The 17017-nt window shown below is 38.2% G+C and overlaps 1 protein-coding gene across 1 annotated transcript in view; it reads left to right on the forward strand.

The window, feature by feature from the left end:
- kcnh8 (potassium voltage-gated channel, subfamily H (eag-related), member 8) overlaps positions 1-17017 on the forward strand; it is a 57550-nt gene that overhangs the window by 15933 nt on the left and 24600 nt on the right. The window contains exons 6-9 of the mRNA XM_087786073.1: positions 2224-2428; positions 7689-7898; positions 8357-8556; positions 9626-9875. Coding sequence (XP_087642199.1) covers positions 2224-2428; positions 7689-7898; positions 8357-8556; positions 9626-9875 — 865 coding nt within the window. The remainder of the gene's footprint in view (positions 1-2223; positions 2429-7688; positions 7899-8356; positions 8557-9625; positions 9876-17017) is intronic.

Genomic DNA, 17017 nt, shown 5'->3' on the forward strand with positions numbered 1-17017 from the left:
GGTGTGATTAGCTTGCCGGGATAAAGGTGTGGCTGCAGGGGAAGAAATAATGAGCGTTTGTGCAATATTTATTGCCTTTTGTGTGCAAATACTGTAGGGGAAGATAAGCAATCATGGAGGTAAATGTAAATTTCACACCTGATGAACATGGAAAATGGAAATGTGTGACACAGATAGGTAAAAACAGGAGCCAGCAGGAGACGTATATTCACTTTTGTGTACTTATATATTGCTCACCACTCATGGAAGAGATGGGGATGTCTCTATAGGGCTGTGATAGATGGTGGGGCAAAGATGGAGTTTCTCCCTGGGGCTCAGTAGGAGGCTTCATTATGCCCGGTGAAGCACCGGTCCTGTTTTTACGCTGCAAAAAAACACCATAAAATAAAGCTGGGACACGAGCAGGAACAGCTCGGATAAAGAGTCTGCATCATTCCTCTTCCTAACACACCGACCTCGCTCGCACAGTCCATTCTTTGTCTTCACTTATTCAGCAACTCTGCACAAGTCTAATACATTTTAATACAACAGGCATTTGTATTCACCTCGGTATATCCAACACAAAGAAACCTGTGCGTCATCCATCACTGAAGAATTACATCTATTCGCTGTATCACTCTGAATCATGTTGCTGAGTTAGAGCGGGAATGGTTTCTTTGGAAGAGAGTCTGTGGGAAAATGTATTTTGGATCCACGGTGTTCAGTTCAGGAGAGAGTAGAACATGTGTAGTTCAAACACCTTTACAAGTTGGATTAATGGTGCACGTCTACAGCCGGAGAGGATCCACCTACAGTAGTTGAAGAGTTTTGGTTGATATCTATGCCTCGTTTTCGTTGCCGTGTCCAGATATTGGCCGCTGACCAGGATCCTCGCCCACCGTTGCACATTGATTCAAAACATCCCACATAATTGCTGGCAGGAAGTAGCTATGTTTGGGATATTTTTATCTCTCAGAAATGAAATGTATACGGTCATGTACTTAAAATAAAATAATTTATTAAAAGGGAAACTAAAGTGAAAGCACAACTCTCCTGACTCACTCACATATTTCAAATGTTGAAGTCTTCCTCTCCAAGATGCAGTGAGTCTCTCATCATGACGATGTTTTGATGTTATTACTTTATAAAGTTCTCCTCCAGTCAGCTGTAATCATGCCCGCTTTGTTTATACAATGAGTCCCTTGGAGATTGAGTCTTCTGAGATTGATGACACACAGTGACAAACCTTAATGCTTAACCAATCACAGCAGAGTGGGTGTGGTTATGGTCAACAAGATTTAATCTTGAATAAATGAAGTGTTTCCAGTAGGCGGGCCTTAAGCACATTTTCTAAATATTTCAATGAAAAGAGAGTTTTGTACAAACAGACACATACCGATGAGTACAATAGAGGTCCAACATCTATTTAAGACACACTTGAATAAACACATTAGTTGACCTTCAAATTCTGGCTCTGAAATCCCATTAATTTTGTGTTGGTTGTCCTTTCTGTTTTTTTCTTACTCGTTCTGAATTGTTTCAGAACAGAAAACTTCTTAAAATATTTACAGAAACATATAAACACATTTTTTAAAGAATCATTTTCTCTGATGAGTTTCACAAAAGCTAGCAATGTGTGACGTAAAAAGGTTAGGTTTGTGAAGCTTGGGTTTAATTTTTAACTTGAGGAAGAGGAATGGACTGTTTTGTTCATCAACATATCAACTATACAGACAAAACACACACATTTACCTTCAAATTATTATTTTAATTATTCATGTATCCTTATTTATTTATTCTTATCATGATGTTTTCTCTTGATATCATGCTCATGAAGCTTCTATGATGATATACATGTCATCTCTGAGAGGCCCCTAACTTGCTGAATGGGACATTTCCATATATAATCATCTTCTCTTGTGCTTCGGATCTAAAATCGCTGTAAACATGCTAAAAATATCCACGTGATCAAAGAGTCCTGATTGTTTTAATTGGTAATTTCACATTCAAGAAGGCTTAATCAACAAACCCACGATCATCCGTCTGATCCTAGAGTTGTTTTTTGTTTTGATGAGAACATCTCTGTGATGTCAGAGAAGTGGCAGATCGGAACGAAAGTAACACTCTCAAGACATCTGTCATCCGTACCACAATGATTTTGTTTCCCCCACTATCCCCAAAATCTGCAACAAATGATTCCCGGAAAGTTATTCATCTCACACGTTCGTCTTCTTTCCCCCCAAGGTTTCCGTCGTCCACTTGCTGAAAACAGTCAGACTCCTCCGTCTGCTGCGGCTCCTTCAGAAGATGGACCGCTACTCTCAGCACAGCACGGTGGTGCTGACGCTGCTGATGTCCATGTTCGCTCTGCTGGCCCACTGGATGGCCTGCATCTGGTACATCATCGGCAAGATGGAGATGGAGGCCAACTCCTACAACTGGGACATCGGTGAGTCAAATGTCAAGAACCGTCATTGGAATACTAATCATTTGTTTGGACATGAGCTGCAGTCAGATTGTGTTTCTCGATGCTGTCCCTGAAAATGTGTCTTTTGTATTAATGCTGAGGAAAAAGTCTTGTTTCTAGACTTCTGAACGATTAACTAGATTGTTCAAGGTTTGTGTTCCATTCATCATGTTAAACGTTGAACAACAAAAGAGGCATATTTTACAGGCCTGCAGTGGTTCTGTCTCTCAACCGTGCAGCACAAATGGAGCAAGAGAAAGTGCGAAACCCACACATAACATTTATTTCTATTGGATTAAATGTTGCCTTTAACCACAGGCAGGGATTATTAATGACATCGGATTGGTGCTGGGGTTTTTGCCAGAGGCAGACAGGTGAAAGGCAAAGAGGACAACTGATAAACAAGTCTTTCAAACTGCACTCTTGTTTCTTCAAATAATAACTTAAACCTTATATTTTAAGTGCACAAGTGTATTCACACTGAGCAGTGTGAGAAAATGTAATGAGCACTCAGTTGGTGCACTCAAATGGGCAGAAAATTGAGTGTGGATTGATGGACACTTTCCACCCTCAACGATTGCCATCTTAGTGACGTAGATCCAGCTTAACAGAGGATACATCACGACGTGTCTTTGGAGCAGATACCGGCGTAAATGTCTCGAGAAAAAACTCATTTTACCACAAACACAACTTGATTGATTGCCGAAAAGTGTCTGCGATAGTCTTCCAACAGCTGGTTACAATCAGCCTTAAAAAGTAGTAGAAGAAGAAGCTGTCGAGTCATTTCCGGTAAGTGTGTAGCAACAGTGTTTGATTTGAGACATTTGAACACTGCGCAAGTAAATGCACTGTTTTACAGTGTACTTAAAGCAGTGCATTTAGAGAAGTGCGCAATTGAGACACAGCAATACTAGAGATTTTATTTTGTCCATATCCAGATTTAGTCAAAATATATCCACTTGTGTGGACAAACAAATGCACACTATATGTTTTTAATATCTGAGGTTTTAATCATAGCATTTACATCACAGCACACATCCTAACAAGCTTCAGATTCACGTTTTGCTATTTTAATGAGCAGAATATCTAAAAGGGGGCAAATCGATGAGAGAGGGATGAAGGGAGAAGGGGGAGGGGTCAAAAAGATGACTAACCCTTGAGATAAAAGTAAGTAAGTAATATTTATGGAGTGCTTTTCCAGACCAGTGTCACAAAGCGCTTAAACAATAAAAACAATACTCAATAAAATATATACTTTAAAGGTCAAGAAAACCGAGAACCACACAGGAGTTCCAGAAAATCAAGGAAAAGTCTGAACAAATAAAAAGGTCATAAGATGTTTCTTGTCAGTAGATCCATCAAACACAGAGAGAGAGGAAGATCGTTCCATAACCACAAACATTGAAAGCATTATAGGTCATTTAATCTCCCAATGTAAGTAAGTAAGTAAGTCATTTGTATTTATATAGCGCTTTTCCAGACCAGGGTCACAAAGCGCTTAAACAATCAAAACAATACTCACTAAAATATATTCTTTAAAGGTCAAGATAAAACTGAGAACAACAAATAAAAATATCTTAAGATGTTTCTTGAAGGAGTCAGTAGATCCATCAAGCGCAAAGAGAGAGGAAGATCGTTCCAAAGCTTAGGAGCAACAGCCCGGAAGTATTTCTCTCCTGTAGTTCTGAATCGTGTTCAGGAACCATCAGTAGATTCTGATCCACAGACCTCAGAGCCCGAGCTGGGGTGTAAGGCTGGATCAGATCAGTGATGTAAGGAGGAGCCTGACCATGAATAGATCTGAAAGTAAGAACCAGAATTTTAAAGTTGATCCTCAAAGAAACTGGAAGCCAGTGAAGAGTTTTAAGGATCAGAGAAATGTGAGTTCTTCTACTGGAGCGAGTCAGAATTCTCGCTGCAGAGTTTTGAGACAGATCCTTCTTGTTTAGACATGAAAAAAAACTTCATCCAGATCAAACAAACAAAATTTTCCTAAGTTTAGAGATTTGTCTCAGTTGAAGGAAACAGTTTCTATATAATAATAATAATAACAATAGCTTATATATAATATATAATATAATATAATCTAGCCTCCTCCTGTTCAAATTTAGAAAGGAATAGAATGTCTAGGCAAAGTACATATTCATTTTTATTACATATCAAACAAGCATTATTTATGTAGATTTACCTGAACCACACCAGGTATCTCAGCAGGTTATATATTATATAAAATAATTGGTATTGGTATAATTTTTCTACTCACAAGGATGGAAACTAAAGTTTTCTTCACCTTTAAAAACACCAAACTTTAGAGCAAGATACTCAAAGGCAGGTATTACATTTTTATAATGATTATTTCGACCATCTTTCCCCACCACGACTATCAAAAGGAATGCAGACGTCAGGACAGAGAAACGCTGATTATAAAACATAGATGCGTCATTAAGCCAACTTCAGACATTTTCTCTCTGCTCTGGACCTTTTAAAAATAATTTGACTCAAGCGTGCAGAGATTTAAAGGAAATGAGACGCAGTACCACCCGGCCGGCCTCTCTCCGGACCTCATTTTATTCTTTAAAGCAGATGAACCGCAGAGCCGTAATAGACGTCCTGCTGACCCGCCGTTGAATGTTGAAAGGTCGACTACGAATGTTTTAGCAGCATAATTATGTCGATGATTGGTTCACCGTTCTATTGACTGGTCTGTCCCACAGAATCGTGTGGAGGAGATTATTTGGCCACATTGTGAGCTGACATTGAGAATAGAACAATCCTTCTGGTAATTAATGACGAAGCCCACTGTCTTCAGGTCCTCGCTTCTAATGAGCCCCTGTGGGCTGATCTATGGTCAGTATCGATGAGCTGCACCGTTTGCAATTACCTCAGTGTTTTTGTCTTCATAACCGGTTCCGGGTCAGCATTGACTGAATCGTAGGGGCCAGATTTCTTTTGACCAATTACCGCGTCTCAGTGTCATAAAGCAGCTCGAGACATGAAGCAGGATTAATGTTTTGTGTCCTAATTATGCTTTTCTGATGCCGACCGTGCATTGAAGTCCTGCTTCTATGAGGGGCTTCCATCCAATTACCATTCATCAGTGTCGGCCCGAGACTCTCGGGGGATACGCCGCATGTCTTTGCCGTGTGTTGACCAGGGATCACTTCTGGTTTCCAAGCCCAGCAGCTAAGATTGGAATCTATTCTTCTGGATGTTGCGAGGAGGAGACCAAGACCCTCCCCCAGCGCTGGATTCATCTTCCCTTGTATGCTTCGCTGCACTGAAACTCAGCAGATTGAATGGAAGCTGCTCCTCTACTGTTTGACACCTGGAATAATGTCGCTTTTCATTAAGTTGCGACCCTACACAGACAGATATTCAATGAGTATGGACACTTTTAACCTTTGAAGCTAGTGTCAACAAAGCAAACGTCCAACACTTTGACCTGCTTTTATTGAAGACATCGACTGCGGAAGTTACTGTAGCGTGATCTACAACAAGCCTGGATGAAGGAGAACAAAAACACAATAAATGTTTCATTTCTTATATGTGCGTGCACCTATCCCTGTGTTAAAATGGATTTTTGAAGGATTCATTTTGTTTGGGATTCTTTATGGTTACGCCTGTTTGAACTGAGAGATTGACTGGTAAAGACTTTTTTATTGTTATATTGGCAACAGGTAAAATGACATAACAGAGAAGGTGCAGGATTTGAGTCTCAGGTCTCTGTCTGAATAGATATAGATGTATAACACTAACTATTAAATCGCTAAAATTACCCCCCCCCCCCCCATAATGATACAAACACAGCAAATGCTTTGAAATATTTTTTAAAAACATTGAATCATTGATGAATATTCATACTTCGTTCAGCATTTCTGACGATCTATGTTTTTTCCAGCCTGTTAATTTCCTGCTTACTAGCCAGCTACACACTACTTGGTAACAGATGCAAGGTTGACACAGAATGTGACATCATCACAGGGGGTGTGGTTAGGTACAATCGAAAACTTAAAAATTCGAAAAAGATTGAGCCAGTTTGCTTGTTTTATTTGTAAAAAAGTTTTTTTTTATTTTGCTTTATTATATTAACTTTCTTTTAACTTTTAACTTTTCTATTAACATTCTTCCCTTCCCTTCCATTTGCTGAGCCCCCCTAGGGCCTCCTGGCAGCTATCACTACGATAAAACACATTATCAAATTTTTTTCTCTTTCCCCAATAGATAATTTTTATTTTAAATACAATTTATTTTAGTACGAAACTAAACATGGTTTAGTTGAAGCCATTTCTAAATCTCTTTTTTTATTAAATCAACAATATGTGACATTTTGACACTATATCTTTTAATATTTTTACCTTGACTGGTTTAATTGTTGCATTTTTTTGTTCCAAAACTCTCTCATATTATTTTAACGTTGCTCTTCACTACATCACTTTGTCTAGACGACCCACTCATAAAGTCTGTGAGTGTCATGTGACCAACAAACTGCTTTACATCAGCGGGTCAAAGAGCGCATTTTCATATAAAGTACTGAGAGAACTTTTCAAGTTAAGAGAAGATAAAACCAGAACCTGATTCAATATGAACCCTTATATATATTTGTTAAAAACAATGTACATGCAGAAATTTGGCAGTGGTATAACAAAGTTTTAGCAACATTTAAGATCTTACATACAGTATATAGGATTTATTGTCTTAATGTTTCTAAATATGTCGTGATTTTTAAAAGGAAAACACTCGGTTAAAATGTCATATTCTCTTTCCTGTAAATAGAATAGCATTTAACAAACAACTTATCATTTATATACCTGCACCCCCCCGACTTTAATTTATCTTATAATCTTCAAATTCCTGTCAAATCTTCCTCATTCACATGCCATTTAAACTCTTAAATGTAGTGTAGGTGACCTTGAGTTTAAGCATGCTGCATTTTGAATTCAAAAGTGAAATTCTTTCTTCTACTCTCCCATTAAGCTCCTGCGACTCCAAAGAAATTAATCTTTAAAGAAAAAGTGAAGGCATAGAAAGTTTGTAACAAGATTTTAGTTAAGTTGATGGAAAAATCGCAATTGTTTTGAATGGTTGGCTTGAATAAATGGACGATGTCTGTACAATACTGTCTGTTCCACGGGTGATTCCTTAACCCTTAAATTAACTGGTTGCATTGGGTTATGCTCAGAAATCTCAGGACTACTCTACTACTCAACTCTACTAACAGCTGCTCTTTCCAACACCGACACAGGTTGGCTCCACGAGCTGGGGAAGCGCCTGGAGTCGCCCTACTACACCATAGGAAGCCTGAACGGAACCAGCAACGGACCCTCCATCTGGAGCGTCTACGTGGCCTCGCTCTACTTCACCCTCAGCAGTCTGACCAGCGTGGGCTTCGGCAACGTGTCGGCGAACACCGACGCCGAGAAGATTTTCTCCATTTGTGTCATGCTCATAGGAGGTAAACAGAATCCCCCGTCACACTCTGGTGGCCGAACAAACACTCATTAATGTTTCCACATCTCACAGCTGCTGTTTTCATCCCACGTGTCATTTACAACCATAATCATAGTCTTAATATCGAATAATTGCTGCTTAATGTCAAACATTATTTCTCATTTAGATCCATATAATACTGTAGTACTTGATTTTATTTGACTTTTGTACATGTATTCTACTAATATTACATAATAGAGATATTATAACTGTGATATTATTTTGTCATTGTTGTTTATTTAGTTTAATTTGATTTAGTATTACAAAATAACCAACATTTCATCTTTGCTATTGAAATGTTAACAACTTTTGGGGAAATCATCAAGATATCTTATGTGTTCAAAACTTGTATGTAAAGCCCTGAGAAGAATGGAGGGTCTCTGATGGACGTCATCACCTCAGTCTACTGTTTCTGATCTGCAGCGTTGATGCATGCGCTGGTGTTCGGAAATGTCACGGCCATCATCCAGAGGATCTACTCGCGCTGGTCCCAGTACCACACCAGAACCAAAGACCTCAAGGACTTCATCCGGGTCCACCACCTGCCGCAGAGCCTGAAGCAGCGAATGTTGGAGTATTTCCAGACAACCTGGTCAGTCAACAATGGCATCGACTGTAACGAGGTACAAAACGAAAGAATCATTCATGACTTTATTATGTTTCCAACAGCAGTACCTGAGGCTCCATCTATGGAGTCTGTGAGTGATTTGAAAGACCCAGAGGAGTGGAGTTGTTATCAAGACTAGTCATCAGAGTATAAACAAATAGAAGCTCCGATGTCGCATCAGTCGGTGATCTAATACCAGCATGTTTCTCCAGGCCGAGTGCAATCCAGACAGCTGTCAGGTTAAGTCAGACTGATGACTGATCCCCGGCAGATGAATTATAAATGGGCCTGTTGATTAAAAGCAGTCTGCCTCTGAAGCTGCGTAGACTGAACGTATGTGAAGACCGGCTCTGTATCTCTGCCTGCTCACTCTGACAGACAGCAGGGCGTCCCAGGTTGGATTTAAGGTTCTCTGATGTTCAAGTGGGGTTTTATGAGCTTAGAAGCAAACACAAGAGAGTGAAATAAAAGTCAGTTAGCTAGAAATACAACCGTAGACCAGACAAACACTTTATCCATACAAAAAATGTACAATATTTTAAGGGAAAAGTATCAGCATAACATTTAGTTTGTCTGTAAGGTTTTAATATTGTATTTACGAGGGCTTATTTTAAAAAAAATTGGCTGCTGTTACTAAAACTTTGGCCCCGTATTATAGGGGATTCATTTACTTTATCTTATCTTAAGCAACAATATTTAACCACCAAGATTTCTGTCTATGTTGTCAGCCTTTACATTTTACGTGATCTTTAGTGTGGCTCTGTCAGGATTGCCTGACATTTGTTCTGGTCTGGTGTGTAGTAGAAGCTTGAGGATTTTTTAGGGGAGATTTCTGTAGAACCTCTTCTACATGCCTACATGCCAGCATATCCTCCACTTGGAAGCTTTTGGCAAAACGATTGTACCAATGAAACAGTTGGTTAAAGGAGTTCAATGAGTTCTATGAAAACAGTGTATTTGTCATAAGTAGTCTCTTCAGATGAAAGTGAGGGTTTCTTTTATCTCCAGATATGTATCATTGATGAATGCTTCTATTCAGATGGTTGAGCACCAGCCCACGATTAATCCCTCGGTCTTCTTCGCAGCTGTTGAAGGACTTCCCGGATGAGCTTCGCTCCGACATCACGATGCACCTTAACAAGGAGATCCTGGAGCTCTCGCTGTTCGCCGCGGCCAGTCGCGGCTGCCTGCGCTCTCTGTCGCTGCACATCAAGACCACCTTCTGCGCCCCTGGAGAGTACCTCCTCAGACAGGGCGACGCTCTGCAGGCTATCTTCTTCGTCTGCTCCGGCTCCATGGAGGTGCTGAAGGACGGCATGGTGCTGGCCATCCTGGGTAAGATACGGAGAAGTTCTGTGCTATAAGAAGCAACATCTCCTTTGTGCCGTCAAGGTAGATTATAACTGCCCTCAGCATCTTTGATAATGAACCTCTGAGCGGCTCATTGTGATACAGATGGGTCGTCTCAATGAGACCATTGTTTAAGAGGCGCAGCAGTGCAGACTCCTGAAGGCGACGGCTCGTCTTCGCTGCCTATTGTCATCCAAAGCTCATTAATTTAAAGCTAGTCACTCGCTTTCTTCCCAATAAGCTTCTGCTTCACGCCAGGATTTGCCCTTATCGTCCACATGAGATACAAAATTGGGGAACTTTTTTCTCTTGACAGACGACCGCAAAGAGTAACTGAAATGACTCGTGGCTGATGAAGCTTCCTGAAGCTTCCTGAAGCAGTGTCTTGTTTTTCAAAGCTCAGTAGGGTGCGTACTCAGCTTGAAAAGTTAGGGTTCAATAGAACAGCTGTTCCAAGCAATTATTACAGAGCAGAAAGTGACATCTAGTGGACTCTAGAAACAATGATACTGCTTCATAAAGCTCCATCACCCACCATTAGTAATTACACAAATAGTAGAAAAGGCAAAGCAACACTCACATCTGGATCCAAGTTGGTTTTTTTTAAGGATTTTTGTCACTCATTGTAGTTGATAGTGTACGAGCCAAACCTTTCTTCTTCACCTACTTTGAAAACGATATCAATAAAATAAATTAAGGTATAATAAGATTAGTTACAGGGATTTTGTGGATTCATTTCGATTAATCATTATTAAATATATAATTTTACTTGATAACGTCTTTTCATCTACTTTTTAAATCTAGTTTTCCACAAACAAACAAATTAAAGACTGATTGCATTGTGTTTATTAACACATTTACCAGTTCATGTTAACAAACGAGAAAGAGTAGATTTTTGAAAGCTTTAAGTTGAAAAATCTATTTTGAAAATCTAGAAAATGTATTGTAGTTTTATTACCATTATTTCAGGTTCATAAAAAAAACACATTTTAAGTTTAATGTAAGAAATCCATCAGTACATTCACTGCTGCAGGACTTAAATCTGATGTTATTTGAACGTGTTATTTATCGTCCATTATATCTGAAATGCATTATAAATCTTTCCCTTTGTGACCTTAGAAGAGACTATTAAATTCCTAGCTTGAAATGTATGCGTTTGAAAACAGGTAATAATTCACAATTAAATAGTTTTTTTTAAATCGTAATGCTCAAAGTAAAATTGAAACAGTGATTTTAATCAACAGAACGGCTTCATCTATTCAGACCATATTTACACAATTCAGACCTATCCTGCACTGAACTCTTTGTCCCGTTTAATCTGTGTCTGCCTGACCAAAGCACATTTCATCCTTCTGACTTCTGGTTTAAAACACACCTTAAAAGGAAGAAACAATCCAGTTCAGGCAGGAGTGAGTCAGTTGAAACAATGCTTGCTAAATTACAGAGATGGGATTGTTTTCACAACTTGTGAAAAACAAAAAAGGGGTTGCCTCAGTTCTCACTGCCTGACTTGACCACTGCTGTCTCTTTCAATATAATTCCTCTCAGCTACATGTTAAAAAACAACTTCACTGAATGTGCACTCGAAAAAACACAACTCAAAAAGTCATGAAGTACCTTTCTTTCCAACAATTATAGCAACAAATGAACGATCACGGTTGTAATGTAAGTCATGTGCAGTCCTGCCGGGTTTTAATTTTTATTAGAGGTTTTTCTATTAATGATTTCTTTTCAAATTATTTTGCGCATTTTCATTTCTCATCACTATTTAAATCTACTATATGTATTGTTATTTGAATTTGCTTTAAATGTAATCATGTTATAACACATTTATTTATTTACTCTGAACACCGATAAAACATCTTTATTTAAATGAAATTTGCCTATATTTTATATTATGTTATATTTAATTTAACTATATAAATCAACAATTTCATTGTGTTTTTGTAGTATTGTTATACTGTGTTTATAACATCTTTAAAAAGTATACAATTGGTTAGATTGCCATAAATAATAAATATGAACATGTCCATATATATTTTTTTCTATTAACAATGGTTGAATTTCCCCTCGCGGGACTAATAAGGGATTCTAAAAAAAAAAAAAAAAAAAAATCCATCCTTGAAGAAGTTTTTTTCAAGTGACAGCAAGCAGCAGAAACTTAGATCAGTTTTTCATCACCAATATAAAGTAAATCATTTTCAAGATTCTATAATACACATCTAATATAACATTTTAAGAGTAATTAAAAGTTCAACTTGTGCTTGTGTCTTTAAAAGCAAATCACACATTCTTCCCTCCGAGCTGATAACTGGAGTTTTGTTGTACATTAATCATGTCTGGTGATATTTAAGAGTTTCCTGCTCCTCTATTACATTTCTCTTCTGTTTGACCTTCACAACAAAAGACTTGAAGACAAGCGCAGTATAATTGTCATCTCTTATCTGGTCTTTGTATGCCGGCATGCTGGTCAGTGTTCTTTTCCAGATAATAATTAAATGTCTAAATGTGCCCGTATTATATAAGACGTCCCGTATATGGTATACCAGTGATTGTGAGATGGTCAAGAATGCCTCAAATATATATTTATGTTGAGTTATTTTTGGAAAAATATGATCTAGTTTTAGTCTTGTAATTATTAATCATACAAGATTCATTCATTGTAAAATCTTTTGTCAGAAATTGGCCTGGGACTAAAACTGCTTTTAGATGTGATAAGATTGTCTTTTAGACTATAGAAAATACTGAGTAGCACAAGGGACTACCAAAAAAAGAGTGTAGCGAGGAACAATACCATGACTGGAGAGTTTCGAGTTGAAGACAATACCAAGACAGGAGATTTTTGAGTTGAAGAAAATACCAAGACAGGAGATTTTTGAGTTGAAGACAATACCAAGACAGGAGATTTTTGAGTTGAAGACAATACCAAGACAGGAGAGTTTTGAGTTGAAGACAATATTAAGACTGGAGAGTTTTGAATTGAAGACAATACCAAGACTGGAGAGTTTCGAGTTGAAGACAATATTAAGACTGGAGAGTTTTGAGTTGAAGACAATACCAAGACTGGAGAGTTTCGAGTTGAAGACAATACCAAGACTGGAGCGTTTTGAGTTGAAGACAATATAAGGCAGGAGAATTTTGAGTTAAAGACAATACCAAGACTGGAGAGTTTTGAGTTGAAGACAATACCAAGACTGGAGAGTTTTGAGTTGAAGACAATACCAAGACAGGAGAGTTTCGAGTTGAAGACAATACCAAGACAGGAGATTTTTGAGTTGAAGAAAATACCAAGACAGGAGAGATTTGAGTTAAAGACAATACCAAGACAGGAGAATTTTGAGTTGCAGACAATACCAAGACTGGAGAGTTTTGGGATGAAGACAATACCAAGACTGGAGAGTTTTGAGTTGAAGACAATACCAAGATAGGAGAGTTTTGAGTTGAAGACAATACCAAGACTGGAGAGTTTTGAGTTGAAGAAAATACCAAGACAGGAGAGTTTTGAGTTGAACACAATACAAAGATAGGAGAGTTTTGAGTTGAAGACAATACCAAGACTGGACAGTTTTGAGTTGAAGACAATATTAAGACTGTATAGTTTTGAGTTGAAGACAATACAAAGACTGGAGAGTTTTGAGTTGAAGACAATATTAAGACTGGAGAGTTTTGAGTTGAAGACAATACCAAGACTGGAGAGTTTCGAGTTGAAGACAATACCAAGACAGGAGATTTTTGCGTTGAAGACAATACCAAGACAGGAGAGATTTGGGTTAAAGACAATACAAAGACAGGAGAGTTTTGAGTTGCAGACAATACCAAGACTGGAATGTTTTGGGTTGAAGACAATACCAAGACTGGAGAGTTTTGAGTTGAAGAAAATACCAAGACAGGAGATTTTTGAGTTGAAGAAAATACCAAGACAGGAGATTTTTGAGTTGAAGACAATACCAAGACTGGAGATTTTTGAGTTGAAGACAATACCAAGACAGGAGATTTTTGAGTTGAAGACAATACCAAGACAGGAGAGTTTTGAGTTGAAGACAATATTAAGACTGGAGAGTTTTGAATTGAAGACAATACCAAGACTGGAGAGTTTCGAGTTGAAGACAATATTAAGACTGGAGAGTTTTGAGTTGAAGACAATACCAAGACTGGAGAGATTCGAGTTGAAGACAATACCAAGACTGGAGCGTTTTGAGTTGAAGACAATATAAGGCAGGAGAATTTTGAGTTAAAGACAATACCAAGACTGGAGAGTTTTGAGTTGAAGACAATACCAAGACTGGAGAGTTTTGAGTTGAAGACAATACCAAGACAGGAGAGTTTCGAGTTGAAGACAATACCAAGACAGGAGATTTTTGAGTTGAAGAAAATACCAAGACAGGAGAGATTTGAGTTAAAGACAATACCAAGACAGGAGAATTTTGAGTTGCAGACAATACCAAGACTGGAGAGTTTTGAGTTGAAGACAATATAAGGCAGGAGAATTTTGAGTTAAAGACAATACCAAGACTGGAGAGTTTTGAATTGAAGACAATACCAAGACTGGAGAGTTTCGAGTTGAAGACAATATTAAGACTGGAGAGTTTTGAGTTGAAGACAATACCAAGACTGGAGAGATTCGAGTTGAAGACAATACCAAGACTGGAGCGTTTTGAGTTGAAGACAATATAAGGCAGGAGAATTTTGAGTTAAAGACAATACCAAGACTGGAGAGTTTTGAATTGAAGACAATACCAAGACTGGAGAGTTTCGAGTTGAAGACAATATTAAGACTGGAGAGTTTTGAGTTGAAGACAATACCAAGACTGGAGAGATTCGAGTTGAAGACAATACCAAGACTGGAGCGTTTTGAGTTGAAGACAATATAAGGCAGGAGAATTTTGAGTTAAAGACAATACCAAGACTGGAGAGTTTTGAGTTGAAGACAATACCAAGACTGGAGAGTTTTGAGTTGAAGACAATACCAAGACAGGAGAGTTTCGAGTTGAAGACAATACCAAGACAGGAGATTTTTGAGTTGAAGAAAATACCAAGACAGGAGAGATTTGAGTTAAAGACAATACCAAGACAGGAGAATTTTGAGTTGCAGACAATACCAAGACTGGAGAGTTTTGGGTTGAAGACAATACCAAGACTGGAGAGTTTTGAGTTGAAGACAATACCAAGATAGGAGAGTTTTGAGTTGAAGACAATACCAAGACTGGAGAGTTTTGAGTTGAAGAAAATACCAAGACAGGAGAGTTTTGAGTTGAACACAATACAAAGACTGGACAGTTTTGAGTTGAAGACAATATTAAGACTGGATAGTTTTGAGTTGAAGACAATACAAAGACTGGAGAGTTTTGAGTTGAAGGCAATATTAAGACTGGAGAGTTTTGAGTTGAAGACAATACCAAGACTGGAGAGTTTCGAGTTGAAGACAATACCAAGACAGGAGATTTTTGCGTTGAAGACAAAACCAAGACAGGAGAGATTTGGGTTAAAGACAATACCAAGACTGGAATGTTTTGGGTTGAAGACAATACCAAGACTGGAGAGTTTTGAGTTGAAGAAAATACCAAGACAGGAGAGTTTTGAGTTGAAGACAATACCAAGACTGGAGAGTTTTGAGTTGAAGACAATACCAGGACTGGAGAGTTTTGAGTTGAAGACAATACCAAGACAGGAGAGTTTCGAGTTGAAGACAATACCAAGACAGGAGAGTTTTGAGTTGCAGACAATACCAAGACTGGAATGTTTTGGGTTGAAGACAATACCAAGACTGGAGAGTTTTGAGTTGAAGAAAATACCAAGACAGGAGAGTTTTGAGTTGAAGACAATACCAAGACTGGAGAGTTTTGAGTTGAAGACAATACCAGGACTGGAGAGTTTTGAGTTGAAGACAATACCAAGACAGGAGAGTTTCGAGTTGAAGACAATACCAAGACAGGAGATTTTTGAGTTGAAGAAAATACCAAGACAGGAGAGATTTGAGTTAAAGACAATACCAAGACAGGAGAATTTTGAGTTGCAGACAATACCAAGACTGGAGAGTTTTGGGTTGAAGACAATACCAAGACTGGAGAGTTTTGAGTTAAAAAAAATACCAAGACAGGAGAGTTTTGAGTTGAAGACAATATTAAGACTGGAGCGTTTTGAGTTGAAGACAATATAAGGCAGGAGAATTTTGAGTTAAAGACAATACCAAGACTGGAGAGTTTTGAGTTGAAGACAATACCAAGACTGGAGAGTTTTGAGTTGAAGACAATACCAAGACAGGAGAGTTTCGAGTTGAAGACAATACCAGGACTGGAGAGTTTTGAGTTGAAGACAATACCAGGACTGGAGAGTTTTGAGTTGAAGACAATACCAGGACTGGAGAGTTTCGAGTTGAAGACAATACCAAGACAGGAGATTTTTGAGTTGAAGAAAATACCAAGACAGGAGAGATTTGAGTTAAAGACAATACCAAGACAGGAGAATTTTGAGTTGCAGACAATACCAAGACTGGAGAGTTTTGAGTTGAAGACAATACCAAGACTGGAGAGTTTTGAGTTGAAGACAATAACAAGATAGGAGAGTTTTGAGTTGAAGACAATACCAAGACTGGAGAGTTTTGAGTTGAAGAAAATACCAAGACAGGAGAGTTTTGAGTTGAACACAATACCAAGATAGGAGAGTTTTGAGTTGAAGACAATACCAAGACTGGAGAGTTTCGAGTTGAAGACAATACCAAGACAGGAGATTTTTGAGTTGAAGACGATACCAAGACAGGAGAGATTTGGGTTAAAGACAATACCAAGACAGGAGAGTTTTGAGTTGCAGACAATACCAAGACTGGAATGTTTTGGGTTGAAGACAATACCAAGACTGGAGAGTTTTGAGTTGAAGAAAATACCAAGACAGGAGAGTTTTGAGTTGAAGACAATACCAAGACTGGAGAGTTTTGAGTTGAAGACAATATTAAGACTGGATAGTTTTGAGTTGAAGACAATACAAAGACTGGAGAGTTTCGAGTTGAAGACAATATTAAGAGTGGAGAGTTTTGAGTTGAAGACAATACCAAGACAGGAGAGTTTCGATGTTGAAGACAATACCAAGACTAGGGAGTTTAGTTTTGAAGAAAATACCAAGACAGGAGAGTT

The sequence above is a fragment of the Callionymus lyra genome, chromosome 3 (assembly GCF_982586985.1).
Source record: "Callionymus lyra chromosome 3, fCalLyr1.hap1.1, whole genome shotgun sequence".
NCBI lineage: Eukaryota > Metazoa > Chordata > Actinopteri > Syngnathiformes > Callionymidae > Callionymus > Callionymus lyra.